Source organism: Crocodylus siamensis, chromosome 3 (assembly GCF_052110815.1).
Source record: "Crocodylus siamensis isolate JL-2025a chromosome 3, ASM5211081v1, whole genome shotgun sequence".
In the NCBI taxonomy this organism is placed as follows: Eukaryota; Metazoa; Chordata; order Crocodylia; family Crocodylidae; genus Crocodylus; species Crocodylus siamensis.
The window spans coordinates 259,980,536-260,001,972 of NC_143397.1; the positions used below are offsets into that span (position 1 = coordinate 259,980,536).

At 66.3% G+C, this 21,437-nt stretch overlaps 2 protein-coding genes across 3 annotated transcripts in view; one reads left to right on the forward strand and one right to left on the reverse strand.

The window, feature by feature from the left end:
* Positions 1–21,437, forward strand: part of BOP1 (BOP1 ribosomal biogenesis factor) — a 60,026-nt gene that overhangs the window by 34,458 nt on the left and 4,131 nt on the right. For both annotated transcript variants that reach the window (XM_090040889.1, XM_090040890.1), the window contains exons 4-8: positions 19,073–19,227; positions 19,499–19,616; positions 19,785–19,886; positions 20,477–20,689; positions 20,996–21,157. In XM_090040889.1, coding sequence (XP_089897015.1) covers positions 19,073–19,227; positions 19,499–19,616; positions 19,785–19,886; positions 20,477–20,689; positions 20,996–21,157 — 750 coding nt within the window. The remainder of the gene's footprint in view (positions 1–19,072; positions 19,228–19,498; positions 19,617–19,784; positions 19,887–20,476; positions 20,690–20,995; positions 21,158–21,437) is intronic.
* On the reverse strand, positions 4,762–12,327 carry SCX (scleraxis bHLH transcription factor). The gene is made up of 2 exons (XM_090040906.1): positions 11,672–12,327; positions 4,762–5,332 (listed from the first exon to the last, which is right to left on the reverse strand). Exons 1-2 carry the CDS (start codon positions 12,191–12,193, stop codon positions 5,294–5,296), a joined length of 561 nt encoding a protein of 186 aa, XP_089897032.1. The 5' UTR covers positions 12,194–12,327; the 3' UTR covers positions 4,762–5,293.

The window sequence follows — 21,437 nt, forward strand, 5'->3', positions numbered from 1 at the left end:
AATACGCTTGGCAAGAGCCTAGTTGCTGGGGCAGTCGTTCCCCGCCCCTCTCCTTCACCGCCCCGGGATACAGAAGCCGCGAGGGGCATTGCTGCCTGCAAGGAGCCAAGGGGACTGCAAGGCTGCTGAGCTAGGACTGGCAGGGTCTGGTGCAGGGAGGCCAGACCCAGGCTTGGCCCTGCCTCGCACCTGAGCATTGCAGAGGCGGCGGCCCCTGGGCAGACCTGCCTCCCTGCCGCCAGAGCGGAGCACTGTAAGAGGCTTTCTCTTGCTTCTCCAAGACCTTTTAAAGGCTTTAATAGCTAACCTATAATTTTCACCTGCGGTATTTTAACGGCTTGCCAGCTGCCTTCGTTGCCAAAGGGTAGCGAGGAGGGGCCTCCTCCAGGGGAGGCGCGCATGGAAGCAATTGGGAGTGGAGCCAACCCAGTCCCTAGAGCCTCCTTGGCGTGGCCGGCATGCTACGCCGTCGCGGGGTCCGAGGGATGGGCAGTGTTTATCCTGCCCTCCACCCATCTCGGGGCCCCGTGCAAAATGACACCAAAGCACGTGGTCGGGGCACTGTGCAGGGATACGCCAGCTCCTCCCAGCTGCTTGGAGGTTTGTGTTCAGTGGTACCTGCAAGTCACCAGCTGTCTCGGGCATGGGACCCTGGGCAGAAAGATTGGCCATGGGGGGAGTACAAGGTGGAACAAAGCCTCGGAGGAGAAGGTGGCAGCATGAAGGGCCGGCAGTGGCTGCTCCAAACGGCCACTGGCAGGAAATGGGTCCCCGGGCGATCGTTTGGCTAACAAGTCGGAGAGTGCCATAAAGCCGTGGCATTGGCGGCTGGCCCAGTGTCTCTGCTGTTAGTTTGAAGATTATTGCTGAGACATCCCAGCTGCCCTGGGGAGCGGGACGGGGGGGCGTCAGCACGTGCGTGCGGGTGGGGTAGACAGCACCGGCTGGAGAATTGGCGACAGCTTCGTCTCGGGTTGCTACCGGTGCCTGGGCGTCCCTAATTCACACCAGATCCATGACGAGGGCCGGAGGCTGTTTCTGCCTTCACGTGCCGTGCTCGACGGACTGAGGGGCACAGGGAAGCCGGGGAGAGGGACAGGGGCTCTGCATGTGCATGTAAAGCTGCCATGGGATGCTCTGCCCCTGCCCCAGGCCACTTCCAGCTCCCGGGGGTGCTTCCTCCCCTCCCGACTGCCTGGGGCTTGGTGAGCGCCAAAGCTTGGGGCCTGGTCCTCAGCGGGGTTACATCCTCGCAGAGCTGGCTGTGAAGCATGCCGGCTGCTGGGCCCAGGGCAGAATCCACACCGTTCGGCTAGTGATGGAGCGTCCCCACATTGTGCGCGTCCTCGGTTTGTTTGGGTACCAGTCTGCAGAATCCGGGCGCACAGCTGTAGCGCGGCCCCTGCCCCAGAGACCCTCCAGCCAGGAAGGCGTGCAGTGCGCTAGCAATGCAAATGGCTTAGAGCTAAAATAGGTAGGTAGAGACCTAGAAAGCAAAACGTAGAAGAACAGGCTGAAAGAGGAGGGCTGCTGAGTGGAGAAGTGAAGATGAGGTTTGGGTTTTCCCCTGGGCGCAGCCAGCATCTGAATGAGACTAAAGTTTGCAATTTCACGTCGACCAGAGCTTTGTCGAGACATGTGCGTGTGCAGCAAGGCCGGGGCTAGGCTGTAGCACGCAGACTTGCTGCCAGGCTGTTCTTGCAGTAACAAAGTGGCTCAAGCCTTGCCCATACCCTGAAATCAAATCTTTGCCCCGAAATCAAGCTGTCTGGTGAAGAAAGACACTGGAAGGGGCTACAAAATTCACCCACCGCTTCTGACTGTGCTTTAGCAGCCAGGCAGTAAGTGTTGCTTTAATAAATGAAAGGCTCCAGTCCGCTGCCAGGGGCTGGGATCATGACTCAGTCTTCACGCCTTCTCTGAGCAATGGATCTGAGCTTGGGCAAAGGAAAGCCAGTCTCTGAGGTTCCTGGTTCCAGCGTCCCGCACAAGCCCGATCCCTGTGACTTCTGGCTGTGGGGGCCGAGCTGAGCTGGGGCGTGGGGGCAGGGGAGAGCATCCACCCCATGATCAGCCTCTCTGGACCCCCAGATGCTTCCTGAGAAGCTAGTGCAGCGGCTGAGGCGTTGGGTTTCCTGAAACATGGTAGTTTAATGATTCCTCAGTGCAGGAGGGGTCAGGCTCAGGGGGCTTGGAGACCCAGCACCTGGGAGGAGGGCTACTTGGGTGCTGTTGAGTGGGCAGCAGTAAGAGCCCCAGGGGTCCTGCAGCCAAGTCGAGCTTGGTGCTCATTACAGCAGTTGCTCGTTAACCCCGGGACTGCCTGTTCCTGATCTTGCTGGGCTGTGTCCAGCTCTGGCTGTCGGTCATTGCTGGAGGAGCTGGTGTGGCCGGCGGGAGGGGCAGGTCAAAGGGCAGCTCTCCTGGGATTAGCTCAGAGGGAGGGGACATGCTAGAAGAAGTGATCTGCGATGGGGGTGCAGGGCAGGGGAGGCTCCTGGGTACCTGGTGCTGGTTGCAGGGGCCATCCCCAGCATTGCACTCACTGCCCTGGCTCCTGGACCCACCCCATCCCCATCTGGCCCAATAGGCCGGGAGCATCCATGCGTCCTTCTGGGTGTCCACGTGCATCTGAGCCCAGCTGCAGTGGAAATACCAAGCAGGACCTGCTTTGCATGCTGCAGACCTTTGGCACCGGGACAGCCCGGCTCAGAACCAAGGGCCCCGCCAACGCCGTGCGGCAGCCGGGAGCAGGTCACAGGGGGCTCGGGTCTGGGCAGGGGGGAAGCTGCCGTCCCCTCCGGCACCCTGCGTGTGCCGTCAGTTGTTCCTCTGGCCGCCCCAGCCAGCCGCGAGGGCCGGGCCCGGAGATGCATGAGTCCCAGAACCACCTGTGACTTCACAGAGCAAGTATGTGGTGGAAAATAGCGCCTGGCCGGGCGCGGAGCAAGCACGCAGCTGAGGGTAATTGCGGCCACGCGTCCTCCCGGCGCCGGCTGGGCCAGCGGGAATGGCCTCTGGCACTGGGAATCCTCCTCCCCTAATCCGGGGCCGCCGTGCCCAGGCACTCGCCTCTTGCAGCCGTGGGCGGGGCAGGGGCACCATTGCGTTGTGCACCAGTGGGTGCTCGTGCTTTGGGGTCGGCGGGCAGGTCAGGCACGAGATTTGCACCCGCGACCCGCTTGCACGGTCACACCAGCTAGGAGTACACGTAAACCCCCTGCCTCTATCCGTGCCTGGAGATCTGCACGCACTGGTACCCTGCAGCAGGCCCAAGCTAATGCCCATGCCCATCGTTTTTCGCTTCTCCTGGGCAGAGGAGCAGACTCAGGCTTTGTGCGGGTATTAGCGTATCCTGGCCCTTGTGTGCACCGTTAGCATGGCCCCAGGGTCCTCTCTTCCTCTGGCGTGGGGAGGCTGAGCCCTGCCGCGTGCACGCAGCCCTGTTTGGGGTTTGGTTGAACAGAGGGATGATGAAAGAGTCCAGTCAGCTGCTAGGGGCTGGGATCATGACTCAGTCCACGCTTTTCCTGAGCCAGGGAACAGAGGGTGAGTGAAGGAAATCGGACCAGAGGGAGCACGTCTGAGACGACGGTCGGCTCTCGACAGCAGCTGTCCAGCCAGGGGGCACAGCCTGCGTCCGCAGCGTCCGTTCCAGTCCAGTGTGAAGTGACCCCATGCGTGCAAGGGGGCGTCTGCTGAAGAGGCGAAGCGTGAGGCGCCTAGGCACGCCGCGCCGGGGGCACGCTCCCCTTCCCCACTGCTCATAAAAACAGACGAGTTCTGAGCGAGTGTCGGGGCCGCCGTCTGAACCCCGTCCCGCCCCACCGCCAGCGGAGACAAAAATTGCAGGTGCCGCCGCAAAGCCCTCGCCCCGAGAGGAGCTGAGTGCCTCGTGCCTCGCTGACACTTGGGCAGGGCTTGCCCCGGCTCCGTCCCCCCTGCCCTTGCTGCTTTGTCATAGCACAGCTGGGCTTAGCGGGGACCTGCCCCATGGCATCCCTGGCGCCGGGCCGGCTCCTGGATTCGTTTCTCCTCCTTCTTGGGCCCAGGCTGGCATCCCTTTCCCTGGAGACTGCGGCTTCTCTTCCCGAAGCCCGTCTGCCCCACAGCTAAGGGGTTGCTTCCTAAGAGTTCAAGAGCATCTCCTTCTGCATAGGCATGGCTCAGTGTTACGGGCACAAGCCTTCCCCACCCATTAGGCATTAATCCACTGGCGTGGTCCCAGGAGGATGTCTGGAGCCCAGGCAGCGGGAATGAGCATTGGCTCGGTGGGGCTTCTTGACCCCAGGGCACTCCTCCCTTCTCCCAGGGGTGAGGGGCAGCTTGGCAGCCAGGTAGGAAGCCGCAGGGGCTATCTCGGAGCTTGGGTTCCTGTTGCAACCTGTCTTGCATTTCTAAAACCCGCCAGCGTGTCCTTGCCAGGCCTCTGCCAGAGGCACCCTTGCTGTGCACTGATCCTGCCACAGCCTCTGTCTCTCCTGTCCCCAGCAAGCTGCAGCATCTGGTTGTCGCTGCCTGGCTCGCCAGCTGCATTTTACTGTGGTACAGGAGGTCAAGAGACTTTCCCCGGGCCCCCCGCGTCCCCAGCTGCTACTCCTGACTTGCGCCACGGGAGAGCTCTTGGGGTGGGGGGTGGCCTGCAGAGCGGGGTGGGGGGTGCCAGGTGCCCACGAGGTTATTACAGACAGGGGTGAAGGTGAAACTAGAGGTTTATTGCGCGCAGGGGACTGGGAAGGAAGGGAGCTCGTGCCGTGGGTCTCCACCATATTACCTTTAATTATACAAATCGCTCCGGCTTTGTAGCACCGTATCAATGACATGAAACACCAGCATGTATTGATCCAGCCCTGCAACGCAGCGCCCGGGGGGCCGCGCCGCGGGCTGCGGTGTTTCCGAACGCTGCTCCACCAGCCCTGGCAGCGTCCGTGGAGATGGGGACAGGGGGTTCCCTCCTCCCCCGAGTCTGCAGACGCTTGCCTGCCCCTCGGGTCCTCCGGGCAGGGCCCTGCTGCCACGGGCAGTCCCCATGCAGCACCGTTTGTCCCGGGGCTGCCGCGCCGAGCTCGTCCAGGCCCTGCCCTCCCAGGGGCCGGCCTGCCTCCGCCTGCCACCTGCAGCCACGGCCCTGGCCGGAGGCGGCTCGGTCTGTCCTGGGCGGCGCATCCGGGGCCGGCCCAGGTCCTGCCGGGCTCCCCGGCGACGCGGGCCTGTCCGAGTCTCTTTGTGTGGTGTGTGTGGCTTCGCCGTCCTTCCTCCCGCTCCTCCTCGTCCTTCCTGAATCCGTAATCGTCTAGCTCCGAATCGCCGTCTTCCTGTCTCGGTCTTTACTCTGCGGAGCAGGAGGAGAGGGTCGCGTTAGACAAACACACCTGGGGCCGGCAGGCGCGGGGCGGAGAGCTCGGCAGGCCCCGCCGGGGTTCCCACGACATTTCACCCCCTTGCATGCACCAGGCTGGGAATGCAAAGGCCCCAGCAAGCCTCCCTCTCCCACCCCGTCTCCTCTCCCCTTCTCTCGGGCGCCCAGAATCCAGCCTCCCTCCTTCAGGGCACGGCCACCGGAGCACGCCCGTGCCAGAGCTCGAGGACAGCCGAGTATCCTTCCTAGGTCCCGGGACCAGCCAGTGCAAAGCCAGGTCTGGAGACCTTCCTGCAGCCCCAGGACAGCATCCCGGGGGCCACAGCGGTGGCCAGGACACAGCGTGGGCTGTGGGCAGCGTTGCGGGAAGCCTCTTGGCATGTCTCTTACTGGCACGGGCATGCAGCCGTCTTTGCCTGGGCCTTGCCTGGGCACCGGAGACTCCAGGCTGGGCCTGCGCAGGCTTGCAGTGCCCATCAGTGCCCCCCAAACCTGCTGCCTGTGGATGCGGGACATTCGGGGCCTTCCCCCCGGGCCGGGCTGCGTTCAGCGGGGCGCACACTGCCTCTGTTGCGACGCTTCCTTTGTTACGGTGGGGGGGTGGCAGGGGGAAGGGGAGCGGGAGGGGGAAGGGGAGTTCAGCTCCGAAACGGTGAAATTAAATTTCCCAGATGTTCAGGCCCCAGGAGTTCTCGTGCTGTCTGGAGAGGAAATGGGGATTCGGAAAATCCCGCCTCATATTTTTTCCCCTATCACCTTGCCTTTCCGCTGCCATTAAGTGCGGCAGGAACAGTAAATTACAGGGCGGCGGAGCCGACCCATCTCATCGATAGCGCAGGCCGGGGGGCAGGAGGGGACGCGCACCCAGGCACCGGGGATGGTGGGGCTCTGCCTGCCTGCAGCGCCGTGCTCGCTGCCCCGTGCGTGGCAGGCTCGTGCCCTTCAGCCTGCGCTGCCACCACTTCGGTACCATGTTACGTGCCATCCGCCTGCTTTGAGTGCAGCCCAGGTGCCCGAGGTGTCCTCGAGCCAGCTCCGGCCAGCCCCAGCTCTGCTCAGAGCGCGGGTCCCAGGTCCAGGCCCTGTTCGCTCAGTGCTGCCCTCTCGTCCCAACACGTCTAGTGGTCGCAGGCAAGAGCTGGGTGATCGGGGACAATGGGGAGGGAGGAGGCTGGAGCCTGTCCCTGGCTCTTGCCCCCGTGGTGCTGGCTGTGAGGGGGCAGGGTTGGGCGGTGAAAGGCCCCGTGCTCTGTCCAGTGGCCATGGAGGTCACCCCAGGCCAGAGCCTGGGGCAAGGGAGCAGGCCTGTGCCGTGCTGGCATCTCAGACCTTCTCCCTGTGCTGTCAGGCCAGAAACTTCTGCTGGGCAGCCAGTTGCTTGTGCTCGGGACCGCAGGGTACTAGCTGGGATGTGAAAACCTGGCTGGCTTTGAGCACGAGCTGTCCAGTGCCTCCTCCCAATCTCCAGTGCCCCTCGCCCTGCAGCCGGTCACCCAGCACCTCCCCAGCTCCCCCACTAGTCCAGCCACCAGCATCCCCAAACAGAGCCAGCTTCCCGGCACAGAGGATGCCCACAGCGGTTGCCGCTCTGTCACAAGCGCTGGCGCGGATGCTGCACCCTGGCACCCCTTGGGGACTCGGTCCGGGCTCGTCCGATCCCAGTCGCAGCAGGTGCTGACCGGGACAGTGGCTGCATCTCCCGCCGATCCCAGCCCTGGAGCTCTCGTCCATCCTGGATGAGCAGGAGCCAGCCGGGAGTGTGGGCATGTCAGGGCTGCTGCGCTGACCGGGGCTCTGAGGCCTTCCCGCTCCGTGGAGCCGCTCAGACTGCTGCCTCTTGTGCTCATCTCGTCCCTGCACGGCCTCTGTGCCCTGGGGATGTCCTAATGCCTGCCTCGGGCAAGGGCAGGAGCTCGAGGCCGACCCTGAACTTTGCAGATGCTTGGAGCAGACCAGACTCCTGTCGGGACTTGCCCCGGGTGCAGGGTTCGTTCCCCTGCTCCGAGCTGTGGGGGAGCCCGGAGGCCCTTGTCTCCGGCCCTCCCAGCGCCACCTCGCCTCCTCCACGGGGAAGGAGCGGGGCGCACGGGCAGCCAGTCTGCACCTCTTCTACCACGTGCCTCGGTGCACACGTGGTCTGTGCAGGGAGCCAGCCCCTGGCTCTTGCTGTGCCCCCGGTGCCTGCCTGGGCTCTGCCCGCCCCACGCGAAGGAGGCTGCCGCAGGGCATCGGCGTGACGGGAGAGCCACGCGCCGCCGGGCTCAGCAGCCGGGGACTGAGGCCCTCCTGCTCTGGGCTAAACGCCTCCACACTGGAGCTGTCCAGGAGCGGCAGTTTAGAGGAGCCCTGCCCGCCAGGCTCCCCTTCGCTCTGGAAGGGCCCCCAGCACCCTGGGGATCAGCACCGTGGAGCCTCGCAGAGGAGAGCCCCGTGCAGCCTGGAGACACGATGCCAGGGGGCTCCTAGATGAGCCGTTCGTGGCCACGGCCCAGGTGCTCTGCCCCGTGGCTGTGGCTGGTCTCCAGCTGAGTGGCCCTTTTGAAGTTCCCGGGGCAGGGATAAGGTTACAGGTGAGCCTTTGCTCCCACTGCCCGGCCCTGAAACGTGAGAGCAGCTGGGCTTTCTTCAGTCCCTTCATGGCTCCCACAGGGTCTCGAGAAGCCTTTCAGTTCCCAGGTGGTCTCCGCTGGCTGCCCCGCGCTGTCCCCAGGCCCGGTGACCTCTTTGCCCCCCGCTCAGAGGGCTCCAGGCAGGGGGCTGCACCAGGGCACTGGCAGAGCGCGTGGGGCTGAGGAAAGCTGGTAGCTGGGCACGGCGCTCGGCACTAGTAGGGAGAGGCCAGGGCAGGTCTCCCAGCCGGGCAGGGTGTTGAGGTTTGCTGGGGATATTTCAGCAGGTCCCAGGGGCAGCCTGGCCCACAGCAGTGCCCTTTTTCCCCTTGCCATCCTGTGGCAGCAGCACGTGAGAGAGCAAACGTCCCTGCCCCACGGGGTCCGCACCCAGCGAGGCAGTGCTGGCCGTGAAGGGAGGGGAGAGCCGACTCCTGCCGCCTGAGCTCCAGGAAACCCAAAACCTCCTGCGGTGACAAGCCAGCCCCGTTCCCTGCTCCTGGCACGGGGGGCCTGGGGAAGGGGCCTTCGTTCCTCCTTCTTCGTGCTGTTCTTTCTCGTTTCCCCAGCACCTAGCAAACCGGGGTCAGGAATTGTGACCCTCCGTCCCTCGCAGCTGAGCACGCCGGGCTTGTCCAGTCCGTTCCCCCTCGGCTTTCCCAGCACAGCGACCTGGGAAACTCGAAGGCAGCTGAGCACAGAGAGGTGACGTATGTGGGGCAGCACCACTGTTGCACTGGGGCCATGCTCCATCCTAGCACAGTGTAAGGGCACATCCCTGCCCCCTCTTGCTAGCACTTTCGGACGCTGCTAGAGCAGACGGGGCCCTCGGCGTCGTGTCTGATTGTGCATCCTCACAGCATCTCTGCAGCCTGCCGACAGGGACCACGTCCTGCATGAGCTGCAGGGAAACTGAGGCAGGCACTTCACCTCGGGGCCTGCCGGTGTCAGTGGGGTGGGGATGATGCTGGGCCGTTCCTGGGGGTGTCAGCGGAGCCCGTGATGGCCAGGCTGTGCTCACCACCTTGCTGCCAGGCCGCACGTCTGTGCCAAGTCCCAGCCCCCTTCCAGGGGGTGGTTGCAGTGTGTGCGACACCCTAAGTTGGGGTGTGAGTACTCCCACATCTGGCCTTAGGGAGAGCTACCAGATTTGACACGCGTGTGCAAGCAAGTGCTGTCCAGGGTGGAGGAAGTGCCAGGAATAGGTCCCTGTGTGCCGGCTTTTCAGGCAGGCTCTGTTTGTGAGACACGGGCCCGTGCCGTGGAGATGGCCGTGGGGGAAGTAGCATCCTGACAGTCCCATGTGGCAGACAGGGCTGGGCCGCTTGGACACTGATGCCTGCCAGCTGCCCTCCTCCGGGGCTTTGCTGTCAGCAGACCCCGGGCCCCGGGGGAATGGGACAGGGGCATGCATGCCTTGACACTGCTGGATGCCGCATGTGGAGGGAGCCGGAGCGCAGAAAGACTTTTGATGCCCAAATCTCAGCAGTCCCTGCAACCCTGGTGTCCGTGGGCGCTGGCCCATGCGGGGGAGCAGCAACTCGGGGTCCTGGGGTTTGCCAAGGGCAGGAGGCTCCCTGTCTCCCAGACATGGCCGGCGTGGCTTCCTGAGCACCAGCAATGGGTGCGGGCAGACTCGGCTACGCGGCGCTCGCAGCTGCAAGGGAGATGGATTGCACTTCTTTGCTCCCTGTCTCAGGAGACCAGGCCGCTCGCTGTGCAGACGAGTGTTTTCTAGCAGCGGAAGAGCTCATCACCTCCTGGCTCGTGGTAAAACCGAGTTTCCCTGTCTCCACTGACACGTGTTGGTGTCTGCTGTGCCTCGATAGTGAAGAGGACTGAAGAGGAGGAGACTGGCTGCGCGGGCAAGGAAAGGGCCTAACCCAGGGCAGCGGCGGGGCAGGAGGCTGACAGCTGAAAGCGCTGTACCAGAGCTGTGGGTGTCGGCGCCGGACGCGGGCAGAGCTGGTTGGGCAGAGGATGCCCAAAAGGCGTCTCTGCTCTCCACAGCTTTTGGCACGTAGGTACAGATGAGCTGCAGGAGCCCAGGCTGGGGACCGGCCTGTGCACTCGTCTCCGGTGTGCTGTGTTGCGTAGGCATGGCCAGCGCCACGGGCATCTGTCGTCAGTCTCCACCCGGCCCCGCCGCGCTCCAGGCAGCGGTGAGATGAAGTGAGGTTGCTCTGAGAGCGGCTGCCGGGGCTTTGCTCCTTGCTGCCCCTCGTCGAATGGATCTCAGGAGACCCTCTAAGAGCGCAGGCGAGCCTGGGGCGCCCGACCTGCTGGGCTGCCTTGCCCTGGAGGAGACAGCCTGACGGGTCTATCTCCCTCGGAGCTGTCAGGTTGGTCAACTCCATGGCGCGACCCAGGCTCCATCGTCTGAGAGGCCCTGGGTGGTCAGCAAAGGCTTCCCCTCCGCAGCCATTCCTGCCTGGGGTTGGAGACGGGCACGCGCATGTTGTAACCCTCCCGCCGCCCCTACACATAGGCCTTGCTCTCCACCGTTTCTTTGCCTCTCTGTGGCCCAGGGCAGCCAGACCCAAACCTCCCAGGCTCAGGACTGGAAGGGAAAGCCTGTCCCGTGTGCCCCCCTGCACTGCAGGGTGCTTCCTCCGGAGCACTGCAGGCTCCAGTGCACCTTCACACCTTCCCTGGCTTTCTTGCAAGGAGAGGAAAGCTGTGCCCAAGCTCTGGGCTGAACCGTGTCTCCTGCAGCCCAGCTCCCGGCCTCTGCTCCATGATGCGCCGCTCTGTAGAGGTCCCAGCAAGCCGCTGAGCCAGGCTGGGGCTGGGAGCCCTGCGACGGCTGGTTTGGTGTCCTCCCTTGCACCCGCTGCTCCTGCCCTGCCCTGTTTAGATGGGCTGGGACATGCAGACTGCTCCATTGCCTCGTGCAGCAGATCAGCAGCCAAGCTGCCTGCCCGCTGCTGCCTCCCCACGGCCTCCGCAAAGCCATCCAGCCCTTCCCTGGCCTGGGCAGCTGTCTGAGGCCAGGCACGGGGCTGGGGGTCATTCTCCAGCGTGCGTGGATTTGCAGTGCGCAGCCCTGCCATGCAAAGCATTGGCAGCTAGTGGTGAGTTTTGCCCTGACACCATGCACTGCAGTCCCCAGCATGAGCGCCTCGCACCATGGAGAGGGTCGTGGCACCTGCCTTTGACTGGCAGTGCCATGCCCGGGGCTGCAGGGAATCACGCTTGCCGGGTGCACGCACACCCGGCCTGCTTGCCGCGAGGTCTCCCTGCCCTTCCTCTCCCTCTCGGCTCCCACCCCGTGCTGTTCCCTGGGAAGCTGGAGCCTGGTGCCATGGCCCGCAGCTCAAGCCATTCACTCGGGTCACCCCCTTGGCAGGTAGCGGGCGCAGGGCAGCACCTGCGGCTGAACGCCGGGTGCTGCAGGGCTGCGCCCCATCCCCTCCTCCTGCCTCTGCCGCACTTCGCTAACGTCCTCCAGCCCCGCTCATCTCCGCAGCGCCTGCCTACGTTCCCAGCCGGCCTCCGCTTGCCTCCCAGGCAGCGCGGGCGGGTGTCGGAGGCGGCTCTCCGTGCGCGCGGGGAGGCAGCTGCGTGCGCCCTGCGGTTCCTGGCTTGCTTGGGGGCCTGCTGTGGAGACGGGGCTGGCTGCACCCCCCCTTCCAGCCCCAAGCCCTTGGCCGCGTGCAGCTGATGACCCAGGAGCTGGCAGCCGCGGCGGGAACCTACTTACCAGCTTCCTCTGGTTGCTGAGGCAGAAAGTGCAGATCGGCTTGGGCTGGGAGTTCTCGGTTTCCCGCGTCGGGGGGCTGCCGCCACTGCTGTGGTGGTAGAAAGCCGGGGTGGTGTGGCAGGGCTGCCCGTCCCCGCACGCCTCCCCCACCAGCAGCACGTTGCCCAGGTGGGAGATGTAGCTGGAGGCCAGCCGCAGCGTCTCGATCTTGGACAGCTTCCTGTCGGCCGGCTCGGTGGGGATGAGCGTCCGCAGGGCGGTGAAGGCGGTGTTGACGCTGTTGGTTCGGTCTCGCTCCCGGGCGTTGGCGGTGTGCCGCTGCCGGGGCTCCCGGCTCAGCCGGCTGGACTTCTTGCCGCCGCGGCGCTTGGCGCCCTTGAGGCCGTAGCCGTCGGCGTCCAGGTGGTAGGGCTTCTCGTCGGAGCCCGAGCTCTCGCTGCCGTTCTCCTCGTCCTCGGACAGCATGCTGATCTCAGGGTACAGGTACCGGCTGGGGGCCGAGCGCAGCATGGCGAACGACATGGCTGGGCGCGCTCGCCGCTCTCCGCGCTGCCGCCCCTCAGCTCCACGCGCTCATGCCACCGCCTGCCCCGGGAAGGGAGCGCCGTCCCCTGTGCCGCCGCCGGCGGGGATCCTGCAGGCGCCGCTCGCGCCTGCTCCTTCTCCCGGCGGCTGGGGCTGGGGCTGGGGCTGGGGCTGGCCCTGGCGGCGCCACAGGGGTTAAAGCCTCTTCACGGCAGCAGCCGGCGTTTCCTCTCTGCACACATGTGCGTCTTAAGACGGGGAGTGCGGCGGCAGCCGGGAGTTTTATAGCAGCCGCCAGTGGTCAGCCAGGCCCCTCCTCCTCCTCCCGCAGGCAGGGCCGGCTCCCAGCCAAGCGGGAGCCCCAGATTCACGCCTACCTGCACTCCCCGGCAGGCCTTAACCCTTGCGGGCTCCGCGGCCAGGCCCGCGCGCTCCGGCGCTGCCTGTTGCTCGCGGCTCTCGGCCACGGGCCCTAGCTACGCGGGGGCCGGCCAGCCTCGCACAGGACGTGCCGCATGCCCAGCCTGGGTCTGTCGGGCCGGGGTGTCTGGATTTGGCACTCCCCCGGGGCCCTGGCATCTGCAAGCGAACGTGACCCCCCGCTCCGGGTGCCTGCAGAAGCCCCCTCGGCCCCGGGCACGCAGGTGTGATTGTGCCAGGGCCGCGTGTACACGTGGAGCGGGGGACATGGGTGCAGGGTCCAGGATGCCCCTGGGGGGTGTATTGAAGATGGAGGGAGGGAGCCCACTCGGATCCAGACCTTTCTGCCGGAGGGATTAACCCTCATGGAGCCGTGTGCCAGCAAGGTCTGCCCCAGCTCAGAGCCTGCTGCTTCAAACCCCTCCCCGGGCACAGAGCCTGGCATCTCTGTCTCCATCAGCCGTGCAAACGTGGACCCCAAGTCTGGCGAGCGTGGTGCGAGGTGCAGAGCCGGCAAAGCCACCAGCAGCTTCCCCCTGGTCACCGGGTGAGCGAGGTCCTGGGAGAGCCCCAGCCCCTGCCTTGCTCGCCCCGGCGGCCGGGGACTAGACGGACGCTCCGCGCTAGCCTCCCTGCCGCGGCGGGCGTGCAGCCCAGCACCACCTCCCGCCAAGGCCTGCGTGGCCCAGGGCGGAGGCAGCTCGGCCGGGCGAGCGGGCGGCAGGTATCTCGGGCGAGCAGGCTCCGCGCTCAGTGGGTCAAAGCGAACTCTGGAAGTGTCCCCTGGAAGGAGCAGGCTGCAGGGTGAGCCGGAGGTGTGCAGTCAGCCCCTGCGCGGGGGACGAGCCGGGGACCTCCTGGGCCTTCCCGCTGCAGCCTGCTCCAGGACGAGCCCTCGGGCCTGGCTCCGTCTGCAGGATGACTGGATGGTGGGGCTGGGCCGTGAGTCATCCCATGTGCCTGGGGAGGGAGCTGGGGTGCCGTGGATGTGTCAGGGGTCATGGGGTGAGGACAATGCAGCCCACAGCCCTCCTCCTCCTCCACCCTGCGAGCACCACCACGGTCCCCCCTACACCCTCCTCGAGCCGGAGCGTTCCCCTGGTCCCGGCCAGCCGGCCCGCGTGACGCAGGCTTGCCGCGGCCCCTTAACTAAGGCAAATCTCAGTTCTGCTGGAGAGGGTGCAGGGAAGAGGGGCCTGGACCCTTGCCCCACAGCTGAGCAGGCTCCTTCTCCGGCCATCAACCCTTTCTGGAGCCGTCCCACAGATGCCGTCAGTTGTGTCCACATCAGCTGCATCAACGGGGCAGCTGCATGCGGTGCTAACGGGGAGACCCCAGCCCAGCGGGAGCCACGCTGAGAGCCCTGCCCAGCCCGGCGCTAGGAGGCCTTGGTGTCCATGGGACAAGCATGTCACCAGGATGCACGTGCCCCCCTTCCTGAACCTGCCGCACGGAGCTGGAGGAGCCCGTGTTGGTGCCGGGAAAGGTCCCTGCAGCCGGGCATGGCCCTGGCCGCCCTCGGCGTCCGCAGCTGGCAGAGGCCTCCAGGTGCAGCCGGACTGGACGTCCTGGGCGCGCTCGTGTGTGGGACTTGGCTGTCCCGGCTGCAGCAGGCTGCCATCGGGCTGCCTCTTACTGGGACAGCGGTGGCTCGTGGGGGTCCTGCCGGGGGCAGGAGCAGCGGGGTCCCTTCCCCCCAGCTCGGAGCAGCTGTCGAGTGGCTGCCTTGGGGCCGCAGCAGGGGTCGGGGAGGGCCAGGCCCCCCTGGACTCCTCTCACCTCGAGCACCGTGGCCACCTGCTTGCTGTTAATGAGGAGGGGACTGGAAATCCCAAGCAGAGACGGAGCCACGGCCCCAGCCTGCTCGCAGGATGCTCCCCAGGGCAGCCAGGTGAGGACCCCATCTGCAGCAGGGGCTCCCCAGCCTCGGCCCCACATCCTGACCCCCCTCCCTGCCTCCACCAGTGCCGACATCCCTCCTGCCAGCCCCGGGGCCTCCGAGGAAAGAGGCCGGGGGTGCAGAGCCAGGCACGTGGCCAGTGAGCTCTGGCTGCCCTCGTCCGTCTCCCGGGCAGGGACATCCAGGCCTCTCTTGGGGCAGGCTCTGTGCTGGCCCCATCCTGGCCAGACCCGGTGCAGGGTTTTGGCTCTGCCGGTGGTGCCCAGAGGGGCGAAGCGTGCACGGGTTGTGGCGGTGACGATGCCGGGAAGGCACCCTGCTGCTCTGGCGGGTTCCCTTCACCGCCAGGCTGTCGCGTGGCCCGGCCCGAGCCGCGCGTCCGAGCTGCCGGCTCCCCGGCATCCGGGGCGGGCGGGTTTCCTGCCCTCGCCTGCTTCGCAGCAGGCAGCCCGGCTTCTATCTAGCGCTTTTCATCTTCCCAATGCTTCCCCGCCATTCATCAGCCAGGCCAGTGCCACCCCTTCCGCAGCCGGGGGTGCGCGGGGGAGCCCGGCTCCGCGAGGCACCTGGTTCTGCTTAACTCCGCTAATGAGCTCGCTTTTCTCCACGCTCCTTTCTGCGAGCGCAGCCCTGGGGTCGCCCGGACGGTCCTCCGTGGAGCGAGGCGCAGCATGGCACGGGCCTGGGCACACGCGCGGGGCGGGAGCTGGGTCCACGCGCGGGCGCAGCTACAGGCAGGAATCGGGCTAGCGCTCTGCGGCCTTCCAGCACCGGCTGCACCCCCAGAGCCCCTCTCTGGGCTCCTCTTCCTGCGTGCCAGGCTGCGCCGGTGATTTTCACAGCCCGGCTACACGTGGCTTCGGCAAAGGCTTTAGCGGGGGTCTTTCTTGGACCTCCTTAGCCCCAGAGCTTAGGCGGTCGGCATGAGCCAGTGGACTGAGCCCGCCCAGCCCGCAGCAGTCATGCAGCCCCGGACGGCCCTCGGGCCCAGGGCAGGGGCGGGTAGCGGTGCCCCCGGCGGGGAGAACGCGGTGGGCTCCCAGGGCCGTGGGTCCAGGTCCAGCCCCTGCCGTGAGTTTTTTATTACCTGGAAGTTTAGCCCAGGAGGAGGAGGAAGTCCCTTTTGCCCCAGCAAGCCGGGCTCCGGCCTGGCCCGGGGAGCACCAGCCTCCCCTCGGGGGCCGTCCCCACCCGCGCCCCTTCCCCTGCCCCGGGGCTGCATCCAGAGGGGGAGCAGCCCACGGGGGGTGGCCGGGAGCGTTGCCCCGTCCCCTTGTCTCCTCCACGTGGACCGGATATTTTCAAGAACGGGCTGGGAAAAGAATCTTCCCTACGCAGCGCTCCGGCGGCCAGGAATGCGCGGCCAGGAATGCCCCGGCCCGGCCAAGAACAACTTCCAGACGCGCGGCTGAGTGACGGCAGCCCCTCGCCCGCCCGCTCGCTGGAGGGGACGGCTACTGCTGGCTGCCGAGCTGCGGAGGAAGGCCCCGGGGGCCTGCGCCAGTCGCCGGGGTCAGAGCCTGGCCGTGCTCCTGGCTGCGGCCGTGCTCGTGCTGGGTTCGGTCCCTGCTCTCGCCCCCGAGTCGAGGCAGGCCAGGGAGGTCTGCTCCACACGCTGAATCCCCCAGGTCTCAGGCACGGGGCATGTCCCCCAGCTCAGCCGCCTCCTGGGACCCTTCTCACTCAGTGCCCCGGTAGCGGTGGCCTTGGGACCTGCCTTGCACCCAGGGATGCAGCGCCGCGCGTCTCCGCAGCGCCCGTCTGCAGCAGCGCGGGACCGGGAGCAGCCCAGGGGCTGGGAAGAGCAAGCGACGGCCTTTGATGGGCTGGCGGGGACGGGGCCCCTCGCTGCCAGGCTGGATCGGGCCTGGGTCTGCTTTGGCCGGGGCCCTGTCTCGGAGGGGGACACCGCGGGGCACGTGTGGGAGCAAGGGCAATTCTGGGCTCCACATTTTAAAGACACGGAGAAGTGAGCGAGAGTCCAGCTGATGAAGTGTTGAGAAGGGAAGTGGCACGAGGCGGGGCCAGGCAGGTTCAGCTGGTGGAAAAGGTGCTTCAGAGGGGCAGACAGCAGCTGCAAACTTGAAGGGCTGTCAGGGAGAGGAGGGGAAGCGCCTCGTCTCCATGCAGAGAGGAGGACGTGGACCCACGGGTTGAAGTTGCAGCAAACTCAGTTTAGGTTGCAGAGCAGGAGAAACGTCTTCCCTGGCAGAGCCAGGAGGGGTGGGAGATGCCAGGGAGGGGCTCTGCATCGCTGGGGGTGTCGGGGAGAGGCAGGACGGGCGCTGGTGGGGCAGGACGTGGGCGCAGCGATGCCTGTGCTCTGCTCTGGGGGTTTCCCAGGCTGCTGGGCTCTGATGGGTGCCCCCCCCCGCTCCACGTGTTGGGGTTTTTAGGGTGTTGGGTGCAGGGATGGGGCTGGGCTGCGCCAGCGCTTCTGCTGGGGGGTCCTGGCTGGAGGGTCTTGCCCCTGTGATCGGGCTCAGCCCCACTGCACTGGGGCAGGAAGGGATTTCCCCCCTGCTCAGACTGGTGCACTGGGGGGTTTCCCCTTCCTCTGCAGCGGGGGCTTGGCCTCTGCAGCATCCATGACCCCCTGGCAGCAGCAGGACGTTGGCAGCCATGGCCCCCCTGTGCCCCAGCAACAGGGGTGGGGCGATGCCTGGGGCTGTCGGGGCAACTGTGTCATATGTCTCTAAGGGCAGACACGGGGTTTGTCTGGGCTGGTTTGGATGGTTTGATCCTGCCTCGTTCTGGCTGGGGCCTAGATGTGACCCCACAGCTCCTTGCCTGGCCCCGTATATGAGGCCACTGAGCATAACCCTTGCATGGGGCAGCATGAGGCGAACGTGCCCCCCTGGCAGCTGTCACCTGCCCCCTCACGATCCCGCAGAGATGCACCCAAGGGCGCACAGGGGAGCTGGTGTCAGAGCCCAGCTCTCCCCCGCGTCAGGCGTGGCGTCGGCTACTGCTGCCCTGCACGGAGGTGGCTTTGGCCACGTCCTTCGTGAGCTCCCCGGAGCTGGGCTTTGGGGGGAGGCTGCTCTCTCCTCTCTCCTTGAGGCTGCAGCTGGTTCACGTTGGGGCCTGGCTGCCTCGGAAAGGGCAGCTGTCCCCGGCACCCCGTCTTCACCTCCACGCAGGTGGGTCGTGGCCAGGACCTTCCCGTGAGCGATAAGGACATGCAGGCCTCAGCCAGCTGGTACTTTGCCAGGTCCTGGGACAAGGCAGCATCTCCCCTCGGCTCTGGCCGTACCCCGTGGGGGTGTTGCAGCCCTGGGAGGGGAACAAGGAGGAGCACGCCACAGCCAGGCACCTCGCAGATGTTTGTTTGCAAGGTGCTGCAGCCCCTGCGACCCCAGCCCCGTGCACGCACCCCGAGGCTGGCCCAAGGACCACCCCCCTTCCTCCAAGCAGCCGGGTTGCGGGATGAAGTCACCGGCACTTGCAAAGCGGCCAAGGAATCCGGGAGCAGCACGGCAGCCTGTGCGTGCACGCGCGTGTGTGTGTGCGCGCGACCAAGCGAGTGTGTGTGTGTGTGTGTGCGAGCGTGCATGTGTGCAGGGGAGCAGGCCTGGCAGTGGATGGTCGGAAAATGTGAGGCGCGCTCCTGTCTGAGGGACAGGCGCTGGAATGCGCTCGCCGGCCGCGGCCCTCGGGCCGGCGGCTCGTTAACGGGCCTCCGAAGGGCCGCGGCCGCTCCCCCCCGGCAGCCGACCGCGAGCGCCTCGCCGGGCCTGGCCAGTGTCCCCGGCCCCAGGGAAGCGCGGGGAGACGCGGGCAGGGGTGCGCGCGCGTGCAGGCGGGAAGCCCCAAGGAGCCCTCGCTGCCAGCAGGAGCAGGGCCCGCGATGCCCGGCCTGTGCCCGGCGCCTTCAGCCATGCAAAGGATCAGGCCCTGGCAGTTCAGGGGTTTTCCTCAGCCCCGGTGCAGGCACCTGCCGGGGTGAGTCGCTGCTCCATCTCTGCCGGGGTCTGGCTGCTGCTGTGGGAAGTGGGGTGCAACACGGGGTCTGGGGGGACAGAGCCCCCTTTCCCCGGCGTGGCAGGGAGCCTGGGGGCAGGAGCCTCACTTGGGGGCCTCTGGGGTGGCTCCAGCCAGCATCGCTGGCTACAGAAGCCGCTGTCACACATGGCCCTGATCCTGCCAGGCACCTGCCGCACCCTTGCCCGCGCCGGGAGGTCGAGCCCAGCGTGGGGGTCGCGGGGCAAGATCCTGTCGCAACAAGGGCAGCTCACTCAGCACATCCCCCTCCAGCCTGGCAGCACGGGCTCCAGGGACCGCAGCCCCCGGCACCCGGGAGCAAGCCCAGGCCTCGTGCCGGAGCGGGGAGCTCAGTATCTTCCTGGCAGTCGGGATGGGGCGGTGGGGCCACGCCAGCCCTGCTGTGCTTATGCCAAGGCAGAGGGCACCAGCCTGGTGCTGGCACGAGCAGAGGTCTGGGATCCAGGCATGTGGCCTCCATCCCCATCTCCTCCCTGCCTCTGTTTCCCCCGAGCTGCGGGAGTGCGGCCCACAGCCCTGCACTCACCTTCCCTTCTCTTCCCCCGCGGCAGGACATCCGCAACACGGTGGGCAACATCCCCATGGAGTGGTACCAGGACTTCCCGCACGTGGGCTACGACCTGGAGGGTAAGAGGATCTACAAGCCTGTCCGGAGCCTGGACGAGCTGGACAAGTTCCTGGACAAGATGGAGAACCCCGATTACTGGTGAGGGGAGCTGGGGCTGGTGTCCTTCCCCCCTCCCCAGGGCAGCTGCTCTCTTCCCTCGCTGCTGTGGCTGTGGAGGCTGCGGCCTCATCCTCTAGCGTGTGCCACCACCGTCCTTCCCTCCCTCCCTGCCAGAGGGTCATGTCTGTGGCTCAGTTCCTCCTGCTCCGTGTCCACGGCTGCACTGAGGGGCTAGCTAAGGCCTGGGGAAGGCCAAAACCTCTCCAGGGACAGGCCACGTGGCCATGGCTCACGGCCACCCTCCCCGCAGGCGAACAGTCAGGGACAAGATGATGGGGGCGGACGTGAAGCTGACGGACGAGCAGGTGGAGCTGGTGCGGCGGCTGCAGAGGGGGCAGTTCGGGGACGTCCGCTTCAACCCCTATGAGGTAGGGGACAGTGCAGCCTGCCCCCGGCTCGGCGCTGGGCCGGCCTGGGCTTCCCTACCGCGAGTGAGGGGGGCACTTGTGGCCACGTGCCTGCGTCTCCGGGCTGGGAAGGGTGCCGCGGGGGGCAGCCGGCCTGGTACGGCCGTCGTAACCGTTCTGTCTCCCCAGCCCGCGGTCGACTTCTTCAGCCACGAGGTCATGATCCACCCCGTGACGAACCGCCCGGCCGACAAGCGCAGCTTCATCCCCTCCCTCATCGAGAAGGAGAAGGTGAGAGCCCCCGAGCTGCCCGGCACCTGCCGGGGGCTCTGGCACCACCGCCCTGGGGGCCCTCGGCAGCTACGCTGGGTCGCGGGACCCGCAGCAAGGTCGGGGCCTGTTGTGCTGGGGCAGCCTGGTGCCCCATTGCCACCCCAGCTGCCCCCCCACAGCCCTGTGTGCACGCAGTGTGTCCCAGCCCTGGCCCGTTGGCCCCAGCTGTTCTGCTACCAGCGCACACTGCCCTGCCTGTGCCCCGCGGTTGTACCCCACAGCCCCTTGCTCGCCTGTACCTTCTGTGCAGGTGTGCCCATATGCACTCATATGTACTCACTCACTTATATGCACACACTCGCATGCTCACTCGCACACCTGCTTAAACGCACTCACATCTTCACTTACTTTTTAGTGCATACACACTCGCATTCACCCACTCAGCTCCCACAATCCTGCCCCACAGCCCTAGTGCCCCCAGTGTACAGTGCTGGTGTCCCTGGGACTGTCAGTCCTGAGCTGCAGCACCCCAGTCTCCTTCCTCTCCTCCCTGGCCTGAGCCCCCAGCTCTGGGCTGACCCTGTCCCAACCCTGTCCCTGCCTGGCAGGTCTCCAAGCTGGTCCACGCCATCAAGATGGGCTGGATCCAGCCCCGCAGGCCCAGGGAGGACATGCCTACTTTCTACGACCTCTGGGCCCAGGAAGACCCCAACTCCGTGCTGGGGCGGCACAAGATGCACGTGCCGGCCCCAAAGCTGCGGCTGCCGGGACACGAGGAGTCGTACAACCCCCCGCCTGAGTACTTGCTCAGTGAAGAGGAGGTGAGGGGGCCCTGTCTGGCTGGGGGCTGGTGTGGGGGGATCCTGGGGGGTATTGGGGTATGTGGTCTGCGCAGGGCATGCAGAAGCTGTGTGGTCCAGGCCCAGCGGGTTGGGGGCAGCTTCCTGCACATGGGGGAGAAGCCCGGGCAGGCAAGGGGGCTGCTTGACAAAAGTGGGTGCAAGAATGCAGCACCCCAAAGTAAGCGGGCTTAACAGGGCTGGGACACCCCTGCCTGACCCTGCATGGCACTGGGGGCCTCCATGTCAGGGGGACCTGGCTGCTGACCTTTGCCCTTTGCCCTGCAGAGGCTGGCGTGGGAGCAGCAGGAGCCGGCGGAGCGGAAGCTGAACTTCGTGCCACAGCAGTTCGGGTGCCTGCGTGCCGTCCCTGCCTACCCCCGCTTCATCCACGAGCGCTTCGAGCGCTGCCTCGACCTCTACCTGTGCCCGCGGCAGAGAAAGATGCGGGTGTGTGGCGCTGTGCACCCGCCGGGTCTCGGCCACTGGCCGGGGTGCTGGTCTCTCCTGGGCAGGCAGCCCGTGACATGCTCCATGTTGCCCGGAGCAGAGGAGCCAGCTGCAGCCACGTCCCATGCCCACACAGGGCTGGCTGTTGGGGGGCAGTGTGGCCAGAGGGATGGGGTGGGAGGTGTGATTCAGCCTACCCCATAGGCCCAAGGGCACGGACCTGGCAGGTCGCCACAGCACAGAGACCCGTGGACCCAGGTCCGTTTTGCTCAGTCACACA

Coding starts and splice junctions, on each gene's coding strand:
- SCX (XM_090040906.1), bottom strand. CDS start 12,193: ATGTCGTTCGCCATGCTGCGCTCGGCCCCCAGCCGGTACCTGTACCCT. Junction 5,333..11,671: donor TCAGCAACCAGAGGAAGCTG/GTAAGTAGGTTC, acceptor CCTGCTCCGCAG/AGTAAAGACCGAGACAGGAA.